The sequence below is a fragment of the Podarcis vaucheri genome (assembly GCF_965113315.1).
Source record: "Podarcis vaucheri genome assembly, chromosome: 8".
NCBI classification, from domain to species: Eukaryota; Metazoa; Chordata; class Lepidosauria; order Squamata; family Lacertidae; genus Podarcis; species Podarcis vaucheri.
Genome location: NC_138766.1, coordinates 62,318,828 through 62,338,439, shown reverse-complemented (window position 1 = coordinate 62,338,439; position 19,612 = coordinate 62,318,828). Strand labels below are relative to the sequence as shown.

The following is a 19,612-nucleotide window of genomic DNA, read 5'->3' as shown; positions in this document are numbered from 1 at the left end:
ATGTTCCTTTGTCTGCGGACAGAAATGGGTGACTTACAGGGAACTGTTGGGTTGTATAGGGGGGGGGGACCCAAACTGAAATCAATGGAATACTTAAGGAGCCAAGTTACAGATTGGTTGCAATATCACCAGGTATATGACATGTTTAAATTAGATAGAAAGAATGGATTTCTGGACCAAAGCTCACAATTTGAAAAAGAACTCTTACAAAATAAGGATAAATTTCTGTCCATAATGCATAATTTTTTATTAGAATGGGAAACAAAAGACGAGCAAGGTAAAGCTCCAATGACACACTGGGCAATAGATATAGGACACAATATAGATCTTAACCTCTGGCAGAAGCTTTGGAAAAGCGACCTGAAATTTACTGCATGTTATTCGTTGAAAGAGAATTATTTGAAAATTATTGTTAGCAGGGCCCTGTTAGAGGTGTTTATGCTGAGAGTCACTGACCATGAGTGCTCGGTGTATGGTCAAACTCCCAGAACTGGAGGAGTGGGGGGGCAGCTGTATAAACACATGTTTTGCAGTGTCCCCCATAATTCCTGTCTGTCCCTTCTTAGCCTCAGACCACTACTGGGGGCTGAGATGGATATATGCCCAATGCCTAATCCAAGGTTTCCTACATCTGAAATTTAATAAAGTTGTGACCTAATTTTAATCCCATAACTATGCTGTGTTGTTTCTTATTTATCTAGGCCTGGCTCCTGGGGATGAGGGGTCTGCGACTGGGCATGCAAAAGGTTATTTATGTAAGCAACAACTGCAGCCTGTGTTTTGTTATTCCCAAACTGGAAAGTGAATGAGCTCCCAACTAAAGAGGACTGGCAACTTAAGTTGATAGAATATGCAGAACTTGCACATTTAACACAGAGAATAAGAGAGCAAGAAGAACATGCATTTAAAAAAGAGTGGAAAACATTTATTGAAAATAACTGTATACAGCTGAAAACGCTGGCAGCACTAAGATAAATTCAACAGAGTAAATAATTTTTGAGAGATGTAAAAGTGGAAAACTGATGTGAATGGTTATAGCAAAATATGCAGGAATGTATGATACATAAAATGAACCATGGAAGGAGAAGAAGGGAAGTCATAGGATATTTTAAAGTTTGTAAAATGTTTATTTTTTAAAAAATGTAAAATTGAAAGCTTAATTTAAAAAGTTCCTTTGTCCTTTCGAAATAAACACAGGTGTCAAGGTTTAATTATGTGTAACAGGCACATTTTCTGGGACCAGCTTCCATGTGGCTGGGGTAATATTTTAATGACCCAGCCACATATGGAGTGGCTGATATATTTATAAATGTAACAGACCCGCCCCCCCACGCTAAAAGAAAAGAAACCTTAGGGATTGGGAATATGGAACAGAAACATGATGTTGGGGAGAGCAGGGTGTTAAATTGTCATAAACCCATGTGTACTTTATGAGATTAAAAAGCAGATTGTGGGGAAATAATAAAGCACTCCCACCCCCACCATTTCTGTAGTCCAGGGATGACTACTAATCTTTGGTCCTGCGGATGTTAGATTATAACGCCCATCATTCCTAACCATTTGGCCTTTGGCTGGGGCAAATCTGGGGCTGAACATCTGGTCCAAGAACATCTGGTGGGCCACGGGTTCCAAACCTCCCAAAGTAACCCTCCCAATAGCTTTTCTGTTTTTTTAAAAATGGCACTGGGGTTCTTTTATACCTATCTCTGTGTACCAATGTACCATAGCTAACTTCTTAATCTGTCATATATACTTACTTGGGAGAATAATTGCACACCAGGTAAATGGCTTTTGGCCATATCTGTCCCCAGACATTCATGTTATGGCACAAATTAACTGCACAACCTATTCTGCTACTTGTGGCCCATACCACCTATTGGACAAAATGAAAGAAAGACAGTTAAATGCCTGACTCAAATCAAAACAAATGAATATTATAATACTATCCAGAAAAAAATATAGGCAGCACTGCAGTCATAGAGAGAGAAGAAAAATTAATATAGTTAAAGTTTAACACACTGAATGGCCGAGGAAAGTACATATACTGCAGATCTCTTGCTAGCATGAGTGGAATCCCGATTCTGACGGGATTCCGCTTATTTACATCATCTGTTGATCTCAATAAAATAAAACATTTATGGTCTTTGATCAAGCATAAAAATGCAATGATAGATAGATGATAGATAGATAGATGATAGATAGATATAGATAGATATAGATAGATAGATAGATAGATAGATAGATAGATAGATAGATAGATAGATAGATGATAGATAGATAGATAGATGATAGATAGATAGATAGATAGATAGATAGATAGATAGATGATAGATAGATAGATGATAGACAGACAGATAGATATAGATATAGATAGATAGATGATAGATGATAGATGATAGATAGATGATAGATAGATGATAGATAGATAGATAGATAGATAGATGATAGATAGATAGATAGATGATAGACAGACAGATAGATATAGATAGATATAGATAGATAGATGATAGATGATAGATGATAGATAGATGATAGATAGATGATAGATAGATAGATAGATAGATAGATAGATAGATAGATGATAGATAGATAGATGATAGATAGATAGATAGATGATAGATAGATAATCAGTTGTATTAAGTGTCACTTTAAACAAAACTTGATTAAAATGAATTCTGACGGTCTCATTACTAAATTCTATACTTGTCTCTTTACACTGAATTCATGACAGTCAAGGTAACTGTCAAGGTAAACCACAGTTAATGGTTTATCATGAATAGGCCAATTCTGCCTTCTTTGCCCATGTGAGTGGAAGAAAAGAAACACAATCGCTGGCTTGGTGTTATATCTGATATTGGGAAGAATAATGCATACCTACCTGTGTATAATGGGTACATACAGGACCAGAACATCTATAAGGGCAATAAGGGTTACATTCTTGAGGATAAGGATAGCTGAAGTCTCTCACTTCATCATACCATGCTTGGACATGAAATGTTAGAGGTCTATATCTACAAAAAAGGAACCAGCAAAACTCAAAAATAATTCAAACAGCCGCTGCAGTTATCAACAGAGAAAATGTTTATATGACATTTTTAAGGAGAACCTTTTTTTTTAACACTGTTTGAAATCATTTGTAAAATATAATTATTTATACCTTCCCCAGTGTGCTCCCAAATTCTGTCCAATGGATGGAAGAAGACTTGCAGGACCGTGTTCCCAAAGACATGTCTCAGCCCAGGATTGTGCTGATCTCTCCAGCTCTACATCCCATGTCTATATTTGAGGAGGTAGGGAGAGAAGGGAAAATGCAATTGTTTGAAAGTGTTTTAAGCTTATGAAAAGGGACATTTTGTGATGCACATGAACAAACAAGCTATGACGCCACTTATCCCAGTGAAATAGAACTTCATTTGGCAATACTTATGGCATAAGTCTTTGTTTGACTGATTGGTCTGAATCATGCCCCCTTCATCCGACCTTGCTTAACAAGACAATGTTCATTCTTTTAAAATGTTCATTCTTTTTCAAAAAAAAGAGTCCTTGATCGTATTTATCTTACAAAGAAGTAGGAAACAAGCAAGACTTTGGAATGAAAAGTTTATTCTTGTAATCAAGGCCTAAACTGAGACACCTGAATAGAAAGCCACAAGATATCCTTCATACAGTTTTCCAGATATGTCTTGGATCCCCTGAAGAGTCTATATTTTCACAATAATCTGTGTTTGGACTCATGAATTGGTTGCCAGATTCCAAATTGCAAGAAGGTTAGTTTACTTATATCATAAAGATTATTTCAACTGTCAAGCTTCTAAATTGTTAATACCACATTTGTTGTCATTAGCTTTCCCCCCCTTTGCTAACCTGAGAAGCAGATTGAACTGGAATTAGTGGTATCACCAGAATTCATAATTAGTCAGTCCACGTGTCAAATCGAATCTGTTCATAACTCCCATCTGTATAATGAGACTGACTTTGACCCAGTGAAATGATAAGGTTTTTTTGTAATTTAAACTAGTGATTTTTACAAATTCAAGAAATTTGATGCTTCAACAAATTGTACAATGCTATTCTAAAGCAGAGATTCTGAATCTGTGACCCTCCAGATACTGCTGGACTCCAACTCCTTTCTGTTCCAGCAAGGACAATTCATTATCAGGAGTGACGGGAGTTGTAGTCTATCAACATCTGATGACCTACAGATCCCCCTTCACTGTTCTACATACTTTTTTTGGAGATGTTTCTACTTTGGTAATAATTAATAGTATCCTATAGCAACCACCTGGCAGAAAGCCACATTGGACCTAATGGGGCATACTTCTGAGTGGACATATATAGAGAATCCCACTGGGTAATCTTTCTATAGTATATTCCAGCAAGTAAGGCAATGCTTGTGATCAAGTGGGATTTTTAGCGGGAATCCATTTTCTGCAGTGAATAATGAAGTACAACTGTCCAAAGCACTGCATAAGCTGCCTTTAATGAAGCATTTCATTTCTTGTGTTCACTCATGACAGATGAACATATACATCCTTAGGAACTGTTGAGGTTGGATCGATTATTGAAAGTCATCCTGAAAGGTTTATACTTTTTAAAATAATTACAATAATATCTTGTTTTCTACATTGCCTACATGGCAAAATATCCACCTTACTTTTGTATGTTTAAATGCAGGCAGAATAATGTATATTTTCTTTAACTACATTACTGTAGTTGAAACGTATGCATTGCATGCAAGTTTCGTGCAAATAAGGTATTTGTCCACTGAGTACTGATCCATGCACAGTTGCTCAGTGCATTTCCACTAGCTAACTCCTCAATTAATGTTGAGGTGGGCACAAATATTTTGGGACTGTATTCTCTATAAAAGGAAGGAAATACAGACCTCTTAATCTTTGAAGTTAAATACCACTTAACATTAACCATACAATTAAATAGCATCTAAAATAATATGGAATGGGAATCTTTATCTACACAAGATATGACCTGGGTCGTTGTTGATGTAGAAATAATCACAGTTACAAAGTTAAAATTAATTTGTAATCCATTTACAGTGATTAAATTATTCCAATGTAGCAAGGAAAGATTGAACTAGCTGCAAAACAATATTCTGAAATGCACAGGTTTCTAATATATCAGTGATGTTCTCCATTATAGCCTAATTTCAGACAAATATCCAAGCAATTATATTAGTATGATTGTACAATAACTAATAGTTATCAGTAGATACATGTTTCCATACTAAACCCTCAAGCTCTGTTCAGTTTGCTAAAGTTCACATGTGGAAATACAACCAACTTAATGTTTGTGAATTTATACTAATTTTCACAAAAATCAGTATGACACAAAGTTGCACAGAGATTTGAATATGTACATCAGATTTGAATATGAATTAAAATGTGAAAAAGGATATCTCCAGCTGCCTCAGGACCAATCCCCAAGGCAGATGCCTCACCCTGAGAAACATGCAACTATCTTATAAAACAATCTTCAAACAATTTACCAGAAATGTCACTGATTTCGGATTCATAATTGTACTCCGAAATGCTTCTACAAGCAACTTCTAATCAGTATCCTGAGTCTCAGACAAAGGCTTGGTGTGCACATTGCATTAGACCATAATTTAAAATAAACTATGGTTAAATGTGAACAAGCAGCATGCTAATAAGGCACACTGCTCAAAAGTTCCCATTACACTCCGCCCTCACTTCACAGACAGAACAGTTAAAATGTGGCTTTTTGTATCATCAGAATCCAAGCTCAGTGGTTCTTTCGCTAAAATGAACCCTGACGTACCACAAGCCCAGTTCACATGGAATGGCAAGCTTGTGTAATCTGTAGCATAGCAGTAGTATAAGTGGAGAAAGAGCAACCCAGAAACATTTGAGCAATGAGCTGGGCATTTGCATGATTTAACCATAGTTTATTTTAACCCATGGTTTAATGTAAAATCTGAACTGGGCCAAAGAATCACAGAATCTTTTGGAGTGGCATACAGAACACAAAGAAAACCTTTCCAAAGCAATATGTGAAAACCTGTAAAGTAAATTAAAAAGAGCTAAGATTCAGACTTGGTAAAGACAGTAATGCATACAGTTGGCACCAACAAAAGTAAACATTTACTGTGGCATGATAGAAAGCCTCAATGCAGTATTCATTCTAAATATAAGGAATAGACTCGTAAAGTAAATATCACTGTACAGTATGGTGCTTTTTACTTTTAAAATAAAACCCACTATATTCTTTAAGCCAAATCACAATGAATAAGTGAAAGAAGGATACAAAAACTGGATAGGAAATATCATAGCAAAGCGGCACATTTTAATTAGATGCCCAGATCCAGCTAAAGAGATGTAGGTAGAGAAGCAGTCCTCCATGAATATCTCTTGCTGAACCTGGAGTCATGGGCTTAAATTTTGTGTGCATTTGCTAGAAAAGGTATATACAGACATGAGTACATATCACTGACATACAGGGGCATTCTCACTTTATTTAAAAACAATGGGAAGCTTCCTTATTCAAAAATATATTGCCTGAACTTCTCATACAATGCTGCAAATTAAATGCCAATAGTTGGGATCTTTTTAAAAACAATATTCAAAGCTCCTGTTTCTACTAGCTGAAGTTGTCTCCATCCATCTTGCAGGGATTCCTCCTTTTTCATCAGTTCCCCCCATGTTACATATGGCATAGGACTGGGCAGGGAAGTCAGCTTTCACCAGCACTATCCTAGGCACTTTGGACTATTTTGTGTAATTTATGCCACTAAAATCATGGGGAGGGCACTGAAACTCCACCCCTCCAGCAATATCACCAAGCATGTCTAATTTTGTAACTGTAATGGCCAGAACACAATCTCAGTGCCATCAGTTTAAAAATGTCACCTTAATTAACCTCTGACTGAAGTTCCATAGAGGTGAAACATTGATTTGATCTGGTATACATGCATCAGGTGATTGTGCTAAGCTATGTAAATGTGTGTGCATTTGATTTGATCTTTTATTTTGGTTAGTGTGCTGATTACATGTACTTAAAGCCTGCAGCCCTCAATACTGCTAAAATGAATTTAACAGAAAATAAATGCACAAAAATGAAAGATAAATGAAAGAATGCTTCTGTGTTTTAAAATTGTTGTTGTCACTGTGATAAACTTTACATCAAGACTATACATCCTTGGGTATCACAGCAGAAATTTACCTACATGCCCTCTTGACCACTTTCACAAAGCAGAATCTACTGATGAAAAGTTCCAGATAAGAATAAGAGGATAAGTTGACATTGCTCAGCCCTTTGATGCCATGTCAATAGCCTCTGGGTGAAGGCATGGAATCTGGAGCACTTCCGCCAAGCTTTGAAGTAAAGCAGGAAAGTGGAAAGCTAGAGAGGAAGCATTTTCACTTTGAAAACTTTAGCTAGGTTCTTGGTTAAGTGCTCTACTTATGAAAACCAACCACTTAAAATGCCCCACAGGCCATAGTACTCTGTTCTTGAAAATGGGAATTGTGTTCATTAGGTGTCTCTGAAACTACTGATTTTATGTTAGCTGCTCTGGCTGAACAGCAGATACTGTAAATAAAAAATGAAATGAAATAAATAAATATATAGAGAAAAGAAAAGAAAGCAGAAAAATATGAAAAGTACTTAAAATAAGTAGGAAGACATATTGGAAACCTTTTTTTCCAGTTCAATCCTATACAAGCCTACTCAGAAGTAAGTACTATATAGGATTACTAAAACTGCAATCCTATATCAGTTTGCCTGGCAGTAAATCCAAATCAGTAGGACTTACTTCTAAGTATACTCGTATAATACTGTATTGTTAACCTTAGAACAGGCCTTTTTTTTAGTTTTTCTCCCTTTGACTCCTCTCAGCTATAAACCTTCATTATATGTGACAAGTAATGTAAATATGTATAGAAAGATGAGGCATCGCTAAGTAAATAAATAGTGCTAGAACCAACTTCCCCTGCCTACTCAGTAGCTTTTGTCACTAACACATCACCAAAAAACAGGAAATACATCAGCAAAAAAGAGGGTGAACGGACACAAATTTGCATAAAAGGTGACCATGCTAATTTATAATTACTATAATATTTAGTAATTACTCCCTACTGAATCATGTGAGGCCAAATCAGCATTCTCCTGAACTGAACTTGTGACAGTCTTGGGCTGGATCTAGACACATCAAAGAAGCAATTCAGTTAAACGTGTTGTAAACGTCATACAGAGAAATTCCGTTGGCGAAAGACGGGTCTCCGCAGCTCCATCTGATGTCACAGTGTTATAACACATGTAAAGCATTTTATCTTTACAAATGTAGCTGAGTCCTTGGACTGGACAAGTCTTTCAAACAGATTACTGTCTTTGACATCCCTTCAAATGGAAGGCTCGTGGGACACCTGACCACCCTACTTATCTCCAATGACCTCTTGCTTTCTCCAGCTCTCCTCCTTCTTTCACTTTTCCTTGCTTCCTTTCTCTCTAGCCACATCTTCATCTGTTTCTTTTCCTTAAGCCCCTGTGGCTTCCCCACATTCTTCCCTTTCCTCCTTATTTCTGCTATCCTCACAGCTGATCCTACCTACTTTCTTCTTGCTTGATCTTTGTTACTTTGTCTTCTTCCATGTTTCTTCAATGCCTTCTGTCAGTTACCTGTCTCATCCTTCTCTGAGGTCCTTTTCATGCCTTCTTTGCTGCATTTTATAAGATTCACCTTAAGCCCCTGACGCCTTTCCCTTTCAATCCTTTCCAGCTACAGGACTTCATTTTCATTTTCAAATGATGAAAATGTGAACGAAACTACAACCAAAAGATGGGTTGCAGCCTGTGTGTAGCATGTTGCAGCAGGTAAAGGATAGTCTCAACCACTCTACTAGATGCTAATATGTTGACTCCATGTTTCTACTTGACCTTTCACTTCCTTACTGCAATAAAATATCAACTGAAGTCAAAAGTGTACTAACTGTCCTTTTTTTAATTGTTTGATTTAGCTACTTCACCTTTTTACTTCTGCCTTTTTAAGGAAGTAACTTGATGCTACAATTGCTTCTCTTCCTTCATCCTAGAGAAAACCAGATCACTATGAAATTTGTAAAAACCATGTGTTATTGTTGCCCTCCAGTAAACAGTGTGCAAAACATTGTGCTCAGTAGCACATGGCCAGGAGCCAGGGAATTCTTAGTTGCACCAAGAAAGCAATGGCACTTATGTTGAACAGAACAGGTAGAATTGTGGCACTCTAATAAACTGGCGATCTTGTGGGGACTATAATTAGTCTACTTATTCAATTTATCTTTTGGAAAGTACATCCACTTTCTGCAAATTAAGAGATACATGAAAGGAGCAAGCTTAGAGAAAAAGCTCATAAATTCAGCACTGCCATATTGTCACATTTTAACAAGTTGTAGTTCCACTCATATCCCTGGCAACACTGTAGCTAGAAAGGCTCTATCTGAATCAAATTAAAGTTTGTTGCTTACAGAACTTTTTACTTGTGTTGCATAAAACAATGGCACTGTGATCCTGTTTACAAATGTAACGCTGGTGAGTTACAATGTTATAAGCGATCGTGTAAATTTCAGTGTTCAGTAATAATTTTCTCATTCATTCAAAAATAAATGTTTTTGTAGACTTTATATGAATCTTTTGACAGCACCTGTAACCCTCTAACCCACTGAATATAGGTGCATAAGTGTACCTTCATTCAACCCTGAAGGGGCTGAATCCTTTGTGCATGTTCCAAGTGAGGGGCACACAAATCATGGGTGCTCATGAATTGTTCCCACCTCTGCCGCTTCCTTCTTCTCCTGTCCCTTCTTACCTGGGGCAGAAGAAAAAGTGGCAGCTCCAACTCCTTGACAGAGTATGCTTTCTTGCTATCACCTTTTGTAAGAAGAAATTGTCACTGGGGATGCTGGGAGGTGGCACCCCTTATTTTGCCTCAAATACATTCAAATGACTCTTTGCGAAATAAGAGAAGGAGGTGACAACTACTGAAGTGAACACTCAATGTGCAAATCAAGGGGGACTTATTGATAGCTGCTCAATCTACAACTCACTGCAAATGATCAAACAAGGGGAGTTCACTTTTACAAGTTCCCCTTTTCTGCTACTTGTGTCATCTCTACCTTTGGCTGCATAATAGAACCCCAACCAAATATTAGCAAATATGGCTGATCATACTGATTGAATAACAGAGTACTTCCAAGTGTTAGCTTCTTCAATGAAGGTAATCCCAACAAGAAGCAAATTATTGTAATTATTTATTAAATTTTTATACTGCCCTTCAATCTCAGGATCACAGGGCGGTTTACAACATCAGGAAGTACCTTATGAAAGAGACATTGTTTCGCACAACAACTGCTGTTCCCTATGCTGTCTAATATTATATTTTGAGTAGCAACAATCAGCATGACTTGTGGCACTTTCAGCATCTATATCAAGAGTACACAGCAAACCAGCATTTCGGTATTCAAGTCACATGCAGAGCACTATGATCACTGAAGAAAACAGACATTGTCTGGACGCTCTCTGTCTTCTTCCATTTATAATGCTTTCCTCTGTTTATTTGGTGTGGTAATGGTAGCAAATATATATTAACAATACATTAAACTTGACTATAAAAAAGCAATAACAGTTTCTGAAACTTAAACATAATGTTAAGTCATTCACCACAAAGCATGTGCATGCCCTTAAAAGGTGAATACCTAAAACATTTAAAGTGCCTTTCAAATTGTTTCATAGGCTGATATACAGTATATGCCCACTAAAAAAAACCCCTGCATGATAGCACTTGGTGCCTGATCTATGGATTTTTAGCTGAATGTCTCAATCTGCATTCTATTACAGAGCCTCAGAAGAGCCCTGACTACACACAATCAGCCACCTCTTCCTCTTTCTCAACTCAATCCAAGCCAATCATATTTAAGCTGGCATGGAAATTAAAGAAAGATGCTCTGCTGGAAATTCAATCCCAGGCATGCCCAGTTAAGAAGTATCAGGTAGCAGATGATATGAGAGACCTCTGCCCAAGACCCTGGAGAGTTTTCCTCTGGCAGTCAGAGTAGTCAGCAGTGGGCTACACCAAGGCAATTTCTTTTCCCCCCATTCAGCCAAGCCACACACTTTCCCAGAGCAGCATGAGGTTAGGAGAGAAGGAAACCACTTCCGTGCCACTCTAGTAACATGCGACTCTTCCAAACGTCAATGATATGAAAATTGTAACAGCCACCCTCATGCCTTAGCTTGGCAGCAGGGGAGCTCATCGTGCCAACTGTTCTCACCACTATTGATATCATAGCAGTATCATAGCCTAGATAATTCAGCTAATGTGAATTAAAACAAAAACAAAAAAACCCACACCTTGAACCCTGAGGTTTTTGATAACTACTGCCTGGTCACAGATTCTCCCTTCCTAGGCTTGAGAGGGTGGTGACAGGAAAGCTTCAGGAGTACTTGGAAGAAATTGATTATCTAGACCCATTTCAACACAGGTTTATCCTGGTCTTAAATCACACTTGGTCACCTTGGTAGTTCTTCTTTACCAGGAGATGGGACAGTACAACTTTGTTACTCTTGCTTGACCTCTCAGTGACTTTGAATACCCTTGGCCATGTTATCCTCCTGGACCTACTCTGTGAGATGGGAGTTTGAATGTAGTTTGAATCATATCTGAAGAACTGGTATTTTAAAAGCATTGGATGACTGCACCTCAGCCCCCTGACCCTTGTGTTATAGGGTGCCACTGGGGATTGTGCTGTTTCCAATGTTATTTATCATCTGAAGCCATTGAGAGTGGTCATTAAAAGGTTTGAAGCACAATATGCTGATGACAGTCAGCTTTATTTCTGTTACATTTGAATCAGATGAGGCCATGTAGGTACTGAACCAGAATCAAGATGCAGCAACAGGTTGGATGAAGGCCAATAAACTGAAACAGAATCATGGCAAGAGGGAAGTTGTTCAGCAATGTGCCACTTCTGGATGAAATTGTACTCCCCCTAAAGGAACAGGTATTCAGTTGGGGAGTAATTCATCTTTGTTCTTGGAAGCCCAAGTGGCTATGTTGGCTAGCAGCACTTTCTACCAAGGTGAATGAGGGTTACTGGCAGCCAGTAGGCTAGCAGGCCAAGTTCCACACTGTTTTAACATAGAGCTCTGAAGAACTTGGAACCAGGATACCTCTCTCCCTACTGCCTTGCCCGAGCTTTGAACTCAGCTTTGGAGGCCCTCTTGGTTGTGCCCCTATCTCAGTTAATGGCAACCTGTGGGAGGGCCTTCTCTCTGGCAGTCCCCTTCCTATGGAATTGTCTCTCCTTGGAGCTCTGATGATACCTTGATGCTTCCTTAAAGCACACCTGCGCACCCAAACCTTTTCACCAGAAAATTAATGGTGCTCTTGGGTTACCACTTACATACTGGTTTCACCAGTTCCATAAACTGAGTTGGGTAGAATAGGAAACTACAACTTCCATGCATCCTAACAGTATGTCTTTTGGTTAGATTGGGAGAATCAGGTTTCATTCCTGTCTCCAGCCACCCTGAGGAAAAATAAGTGTTCATGTTGGTAGAATGGTTTTTAAAGCTTTCACAGAAAAGGCTCACAGAAAAATTAACCTCATTATAAAAGACCTGGGGAAAACATGTCCATTGCTAGGGGCTACAGTACAACAGAAGTAAGCCCCATTGAAAATAGTAGTGCTTCCTTCTGAGGGGAAAGCCATTCTGAAAAGTAAATGGCTGCAAACCCTTGCTTTTCCAGATGGCTGCAAAGTGATCTTAGGTATGGCACACATGGCTCCCACAGCAATTTTCAGGAACTGTCCAACATTATGTGTGTCAGCCAAAATTAAGCAGTTCAAGGTCCCCGTTATTTCAATGGGAGAGTTAACCTCCTGCTATAAGTCTTCTCCACTCAGTTCAATATGACTTAAAACTGCTGGGTTATGCCCTTAGTTTAAGACATTCCTTTAAAATAACTTAAATAGTTTTAAAAATTGGAACGGATGAAGCCTTTCAATCTTTCTGGAACAAAGTGTTGGGTCTACAAAAAAACAACAACCCTACTTCATTAATCTCATAACATCACAAACAAACAAACAGTTAAATAGGAAGCAAGTTTTGAAAAACATACAAATGCCAAGTAGTTAATATTTATATGTTGTTCAGTGATGCAAACTATTACATTATTTCTTTCTTTCTACAAACCAGCAGCAATGCATCCTTACCATATATTCCATATTGGAAGCTTGTGGATACACCTGACCCCGTAATTTATTATGAAGATCCAAGATACTTTGCATATCACTGTCAGTGATAGCTCTTTTTCCTCTTTGCTTGGCGATCCACCATTCGCCATCCTCGTCCATGTATTTTTCTAGCATCTCCTCAAATAGTGTTGCATTGGGGAGTACCATAGCAGAAACTGCTTGAGCTATGAATAGCAAGGCAGTTACTCTGAAGCAGTCTTCCACTACACTCTTCATGATGAATGATTAAAAAAACTCCTCTGGGTTAACTCCAAAATAAAGGCTTCTTCCAAGTTGACTTGCTGCAAAAGCAAAAGAGAGTGAGGTTATTTTGAAGCTAAGGTACAGTTAGGAATTAATTTGGTGAACAACAAAAGTGAAACTGTGCTTTAAAGAGGAGGGTTCTAGTGTGGTAGCTAGGGGACTGTCTAAGAAGCCAACTAATGCAGACAGCCAACAATTATACTGTATGTATGAGATGATAATTTATCTTCATTCTCATGAACTGAAGGATGCTGTACAAATATATTTGAAGGCACAGATGCAAGCCTGCATGAAAGAAACCCATTCTCTCCATGAAAGCACAGGCAGTCATAGAATTAGCAGATTAATTCTGCCCTCATAAGCTCATCTAAAAATATTTTTATAACTTCAAGATGCATGATGAGCCTAAAATAAACGTAAGAAGATATCCAAGAGATCATGTTGAAAGCTAGCTTTCTGAGTCAGATTTTTCTAAAAAATAAAAATTAAAGGCACAATTTAGCCAAATGTCCTAAATTCACTTATTCGGGATGAAGCCCCAGTAAATACTGAAGTACTTGCTTATGAGTAAATGTGCATAGGGCTGTGCTGCATATCTCATTGATTCTCGCTGAAATCCATGTGCTTAACTCTCCCACCAAAATGTAAAAGTACTTAATGTGTTGGCTCAATCATGCCACAAGTCTGGTGAAAAGGCTTTGCCAAACATTTTAAAAATCTTTTCAACGCCCATCATAACAACAAATTATAATAAGGTTTTCAAAATCTATAAACTGCAGCCTAGGTTTACTCTACCTTACAATTAATAGTCACCTTGGAGTATTGCTGACACTCTTAAAAATGATTCTAGTAGATGTCCTGAACAGAGAGGGCAGTTCTCACAGAAATGAATGGAGCGCACATCATTTAATTTATATCAACAGAGGATTGCTTAGCTTGGAAAGGGGCCACAACCATATAAACGTTTCAGCATCCCCTGCATTCAAAGCTGTGAACCAAATGATCGGGGGCGGGGGGAGGTGGGCAAGAAACAGAGCGCGTTTATTATTGAAGAAAATATCAGTGCCGGCTGTAATTTGCTACCTCCCACCTATCATCATATGGCCATCTTAAACAGTGTGGGGTTTTGCCCATTACGAACCATTCAGACCGGCTCCCTGGTCTTCTTGCGTTTCTGTCACATGAGGAGGGGGGGCGCTTTATCTCAGAAACTTTTAAAAAGAAAACTTTAGTTGCCCTTATACTAAACAATCACAGCTCGGAATCCTGCGAGATGCCACGTTTGGTCTTCATCCTTGAGATGTTCAACGGTCCGCAAGCTTTGAGGAAGTCCACCCTTTGCACAGCGCCCCCCCCCAAAAAAAAAGTTCCCTTTGCCCGGTCCGTGCTGGTCTCCCGAGAGCCAAGCACCCCCGCGCGCTACTCGATCGCCTGCCTGCCTGCCTGCCTGCGAGCGTGACTTCTCCGCTGGCTACCTTGATCTCTATCGAGGAGGGCGGGAGTGAGGAGGCACTGAGAGAGAGGAGAGAGAGAGAGAGAGGCAAAAGCGTGGCCGGCTCGTTCCTTCGCGTCTCCGCCCGTTGCGCTTCGGCAGAGCTGCAGTTCATTTCCCGGCAGGCATGCCGAGAGAGCGCGCGGCAGTTCGCCGGAGTGAAGCAAAGCTCTTACCTCGGGCCTCTCTGGGGTCTCGCTTGTGCATACGCGGCTCAGGGGAGAGCCGAGCGCGCCTTCTCCCCTCAGCTCCTATCCCACCGAGGAGGTGAAAGGCGGGTTCGGGGCCTGTGAGAAGCCAGCAGGCGCCTGCTGCAAACTTTGGCTCGTCCAAGTTTCTCGCCCCCTCCTTTTTTTTTTCTTATCCCCTCAGCGCGGCCACTTCTCCCGCGCTCTCGCCTTCCCCCCCCCTCAGCGGCACGGACGGAGCACGGTCTCCCGCCTCTCAGTGGCAGCCGCGGGTGAGCCCGAGGAGCTGAGGCGCTGCTCTGTTTCGCCTCCTTGGCCACCAGCAGCCCTTTATCCCGAGCTCGGAGGGCGCCCACACCCACCAGGACGCGCCCGCCCTGCTCATTCACCGCGCCGGCCCGCCCGCCCGCCTGCCGGCCAGAGCCACCTCCGACCTGACCCCGTTTTGGGTGACTGGATGCCGCAGCAGCCCACGTCAGGGGCTCCGGTGAGACGCTAAGCGTGATGTCACTCAAAGACCTGCTCGAGGGCGGGTCAGTGGGCAATTAGCCGAGCTCGTGTGGGAAAGGGGCGGGGCGCGGAGTTGCCGGGCTGGCCTGAAAGTGGCCCATAGATTTCCAGGATAGGGAGGCCTGTCCTGCTCTTCAAGAGAAGCCACTGGGGCCTTCTGCCATGGAGATGCAGTGAGGGGGAAGCCTTCAGGAAGAGGTAGAATTGTAGCCCAGGTAAAGGTAAAGGGACCCCTGACTATTAGGTCCGGTCACGGATGACTCTGGGGTTGCGGCGCTCATCTCGCTTTATTGGCCGAGGGAGCCAGCGTACAGCTTCCAGGTCATGTGGCCAGCATGACTAAGCCGCGTCTGGCGAACCAGAGCAGCGCACAGAAACGCCGTTTACCTTCCCACCGGAGTGGTACCTATTTATCTACTTGCACTGGCGTGCTTTCAAACTGCTAGGTTGGCAGGAGCAGGGACCGAGCAACAGGAGCTCACCCCATCATGGGGATTCGAACCACCAACCTTCTGATCGGCAAGTCCTAGGCTCTGTGGTTTAACCCACAGCGCCACCCACGTCCCGCCTAGATGAACTCAAAAGGTTAAAAAGTGTGCTCAGCTCCAGCCGTGCAAGGCAGAGACAGTTTTGCACCTGAAACATGGGAGCCAACTCCTGGGGGGCAAGGTGCCTTTGCCTCTCCTATAAAATATTTGAGGGGGCTGAGCCCCCCCCCCCAGTTGATGTGTCACATAGTTGATTCAAATAGTGAGTGTGCCATGTTTTGTGATAGATTATATAGGGTGGGGCTTACCTGCCCCTGCCCCCCCCCCAATATTTTATTCAAGTTGACACCCCTGACCTGAAATAAATAAACTGATTATCCTCTGGAAGGAGTGGAGATCCACCTAGAAATAAAGGCAGGAAATCCTTGTTGGTAGTTAGGACCAACATGCCACCATCCAGCCCACATGGTTCACACCTTGGTGCTGATTAGGCCACAGAAAAGTGGCAGCCAGGTGTGACACAGGTAACATTTGATGTATGTTTACATCACATCACACCACTTTGAGGTAAGCTGGTGCCACTGAGCATATTTTGGTTGTGACATAGGAAGCCAGGTTGATGCCAATGAAAACTCCCATTGCTAATCATCCCTGCACTTGAATACAAAAGAAATATTTCAGTGGTCCAGTTGAGGTGTACTAGAGAAACAAGAAGGGGACGACAGAGGACGAGATGGTTGGACAGTGTTCTCGAAACTACAAACATGAGTTTGACCAAGCTGCGGGAGGCAGCGGAAGACAGGAGTGCCTGGCGTGCTCTGGTCCATGGGTACACGAAGAGTCGGACATGACTAAATGACTAAACAACAAAAGAAACAACAGTGGTAGAGTGTAGCATCATATCAGCTGAGGTCATTTCTTTTACCATCAGTGGCACTTTGCCATATCATATAAATCAAAGTCTAGCAATAACTAGGATAACCTGGTCATGAGTAACCTTATTCTCATTTTGTAAGTTTATTGTGCCATGACAATTACATTATAAAATACATAATACAAACATAATAACAACATAACAAACATCAACAATATAAAAGAAAAACAGAAGTGCCATCAGCAAAGTCAACTTCTGATTAAGCCTCAGAATCTCCAGAACAACTTCCATCAATATTATCTAGTTCACTGTTTCTAATCTTTTTTTGCTACAGTAACCTGTAGCCAAAAATGTTGTGTTTGTGTTTCAATGATGTCTGCTTGGGCTGACATGCAACCTTGCATACTCCTACACCATCAGAATTTAAATGAAAAAGATTATTTCACTTTACTCTGGTCTGATCCAGCCAGGCTCTTCTTATGATCTGATATACTGATTTTGTATCTGCTCTTAAAAATTTATTGCAGTTTTTATGTTCAAGAAAATATAACAGAAACGATAGATCTTAAGATGATTACAATTTCAGTTTGGGCTGTTAAATTATCAGAAAGTAAATAAGCACTTAAACTTTATGACTGTGCTCTGACTGCATTTGCTTGATTTGTGGGAACATAACATTTTTGCAACCTTGACAAATGTGGGTTTGACCGAGGCTAGAATCAGTCTCCATACAGACATTAGATTCAAAGTGAATTACTTACATGGAAGGTAGATAAGAATTTACTTTGCATTAGATTATCTCTAACTAGTAAGTTTGCAACTGATCTTATTAAGAAAAAAAACACACACACACACACCCTTTATTTATTGGGTAAAACTCTTATCCTGACAGATATTAAAATGCTTTCCCCCCCCCCCAAAAAAAAAACCCACTTACATGTATTGCTTAAGACTTTAGATGTTTAAAGTAAAAACCTTCTTGTGAATTTCAGGTGACAAAGAAGAGGGAGTTGTTATTGTATGGATTTACATGTTACGCTTAGGACCACTTCACAGATCACAACAAAATGGGGCCTACTGTCTACGCTGCAGGTTAGCTGCACGGTGAAGAATATTTGAAGAGCATTCATATGAAAGTCTTTCATGAATACATGCTACAAGTCTGTGGTTTCCATGAATATGTTTACTATAAATTTGTGGGCACACACATAGTCTTAAAACTAGTGGGGGGGGGACCTGTGGCCCTCTAGATGATGCTGGGCATCATCCCTGAGTATTGGCCAAGCTGGCTCTGGTTGATGCGAGTTATATCCAACAACATCTGGAGGGCCATAGGCAGTCCATCTCTCCACACTACAAAAACAGACAGAGTGGAAATGTGACAACTCATCTTTGATGGTAAGAAACATTGGTGATCAGTCCAAAGCCCAAATACTGAGACCTTCTGACAAACACTTGACTTTAGATGGAGATGGACTGGATGAGCTCACAACCACTTCTTCAGAGGATTTGGTTTTGCCACCAGAATGATTTTGTTTTTTCCTAAGCTATTCTCAGCTGATTTCTTTTTCTGTACTGGTGGCAATGGTGGCCTAAGAGAATAACATGAAATATAGCATTGTGGGTAACCAACACATTTTTCTGCAATCATGGTTTAACATAATTATATGACTGGGAAGGACCACACTGCTGTCACACTCTTTCACAAATGAATTCCAGGGGGATTTTGTATGTGAGGATGTTCAGATAGAAAGGGCAGATGCCCTTCATTGCTCTGTGGTTCTACAGAAGAGCGATTCATCAGACCACTTTCCTGCTTCATCAGCTTACATCATATAGATGAACTGCAATCAGAAAAAAATGCCCTAGCCAAACTGGTGACAAGAATGCAGTCAGACCTTGTGGTGAACTGATGCTGACAATCTGCCTAGCCTTCTGTAAGGTAACCAATAATAGCCAGCGTCACTTAACATTGTAAGAAGACACTATTTTATACAGGTCTCAAGACTTCTCTCACAGATTATGGATTTGTTCTTTCAGTTACCCATGCAAGGACAGCACGCCTCACTCACTAGCAACTTCAGAAAAGGGCAACCAAAATTATAAAGTGGGTGGAGGAAAACTTGCGGCATTGGGGACTTTTTCCATTTGGAGTAAAGGTTAGTTATATGTGACATGATAGGCATTTATAAAATTATGCATGGCATGGAGAAAATGGACAGAAAAAAGTTTTTCTCCGTCCTCCATAACACTCAAATTCATGGACATCCAATGAAGTTGAATCTCAGAAGATTTTTATTTTATTTATAAAAATATTTATATCCTGATGTATCATTTAAAAATACATCACAGTGGTTTACATTAATGTAAAAAACTTAAAACCAAACAATAACACCATAAAAAGAGGAGGGGACAATTTAAAAGCAAAACAAAATTTAAAATAAGTACTTCTTCATACAACACATAGTAAAATTATGGAATTCACCAGTGTTCACAGACTAGGGGAATTGGAGTCCAAAAACATCTGGATGGTTCCTCATCCCTGATGG

The 19,612-nt window shown here is 40.2% G+C and overlaps 1 protein-coding gene across 3 annotated transcripts in view; it reads right to left on the bottom strand.

Annotated features, from left to right (window-relative positions):
* Positions 1-15,395, bottom strand: part of CRISPLD1 (cysteine rich secretory protein LCCL domain containing 1) — a 28,001-nt gene extending 12,606 nt beyond the window's left edge. The window contains exons 1-5 of one of the 3 annotated variants that reach the window (XM_082233867.1): positions 15,180-15,395; positions 13,227-13,549; positions 3,158-3,276; positions 2,879-3,011; positions 1,758-1,873 (exon numbers count right to left, since the gene is read on the bottom strand). In XM_082233867.1, the coding sequence (XP_082089993.1) occupies positions 1,758-1,873; positions 2,879-3,011; positions 3,158-3,276; positions 13,227-13,484 (626 nt within the window). In that variant the 5' untranslated portion in view covers positions 13,485-13,549; positions 15,180-15,395. Of the gene's footprint in view, positions 1-1,757; positions 1,874-2,878; positions 3,012-3,157; positions 3,277-13,226; positions 13,550-14,324; positions 14,387-14,652; positions 14,682-15,179 lie in introns of those variants that run through there. The other 2 variants (XM_082233869.1, XM_082233868.1) reach the window with 2 other exon arrangements.
* Between the last annotated feature and the right edge of the window lie 4,217 nt (positions 15,396-19,612).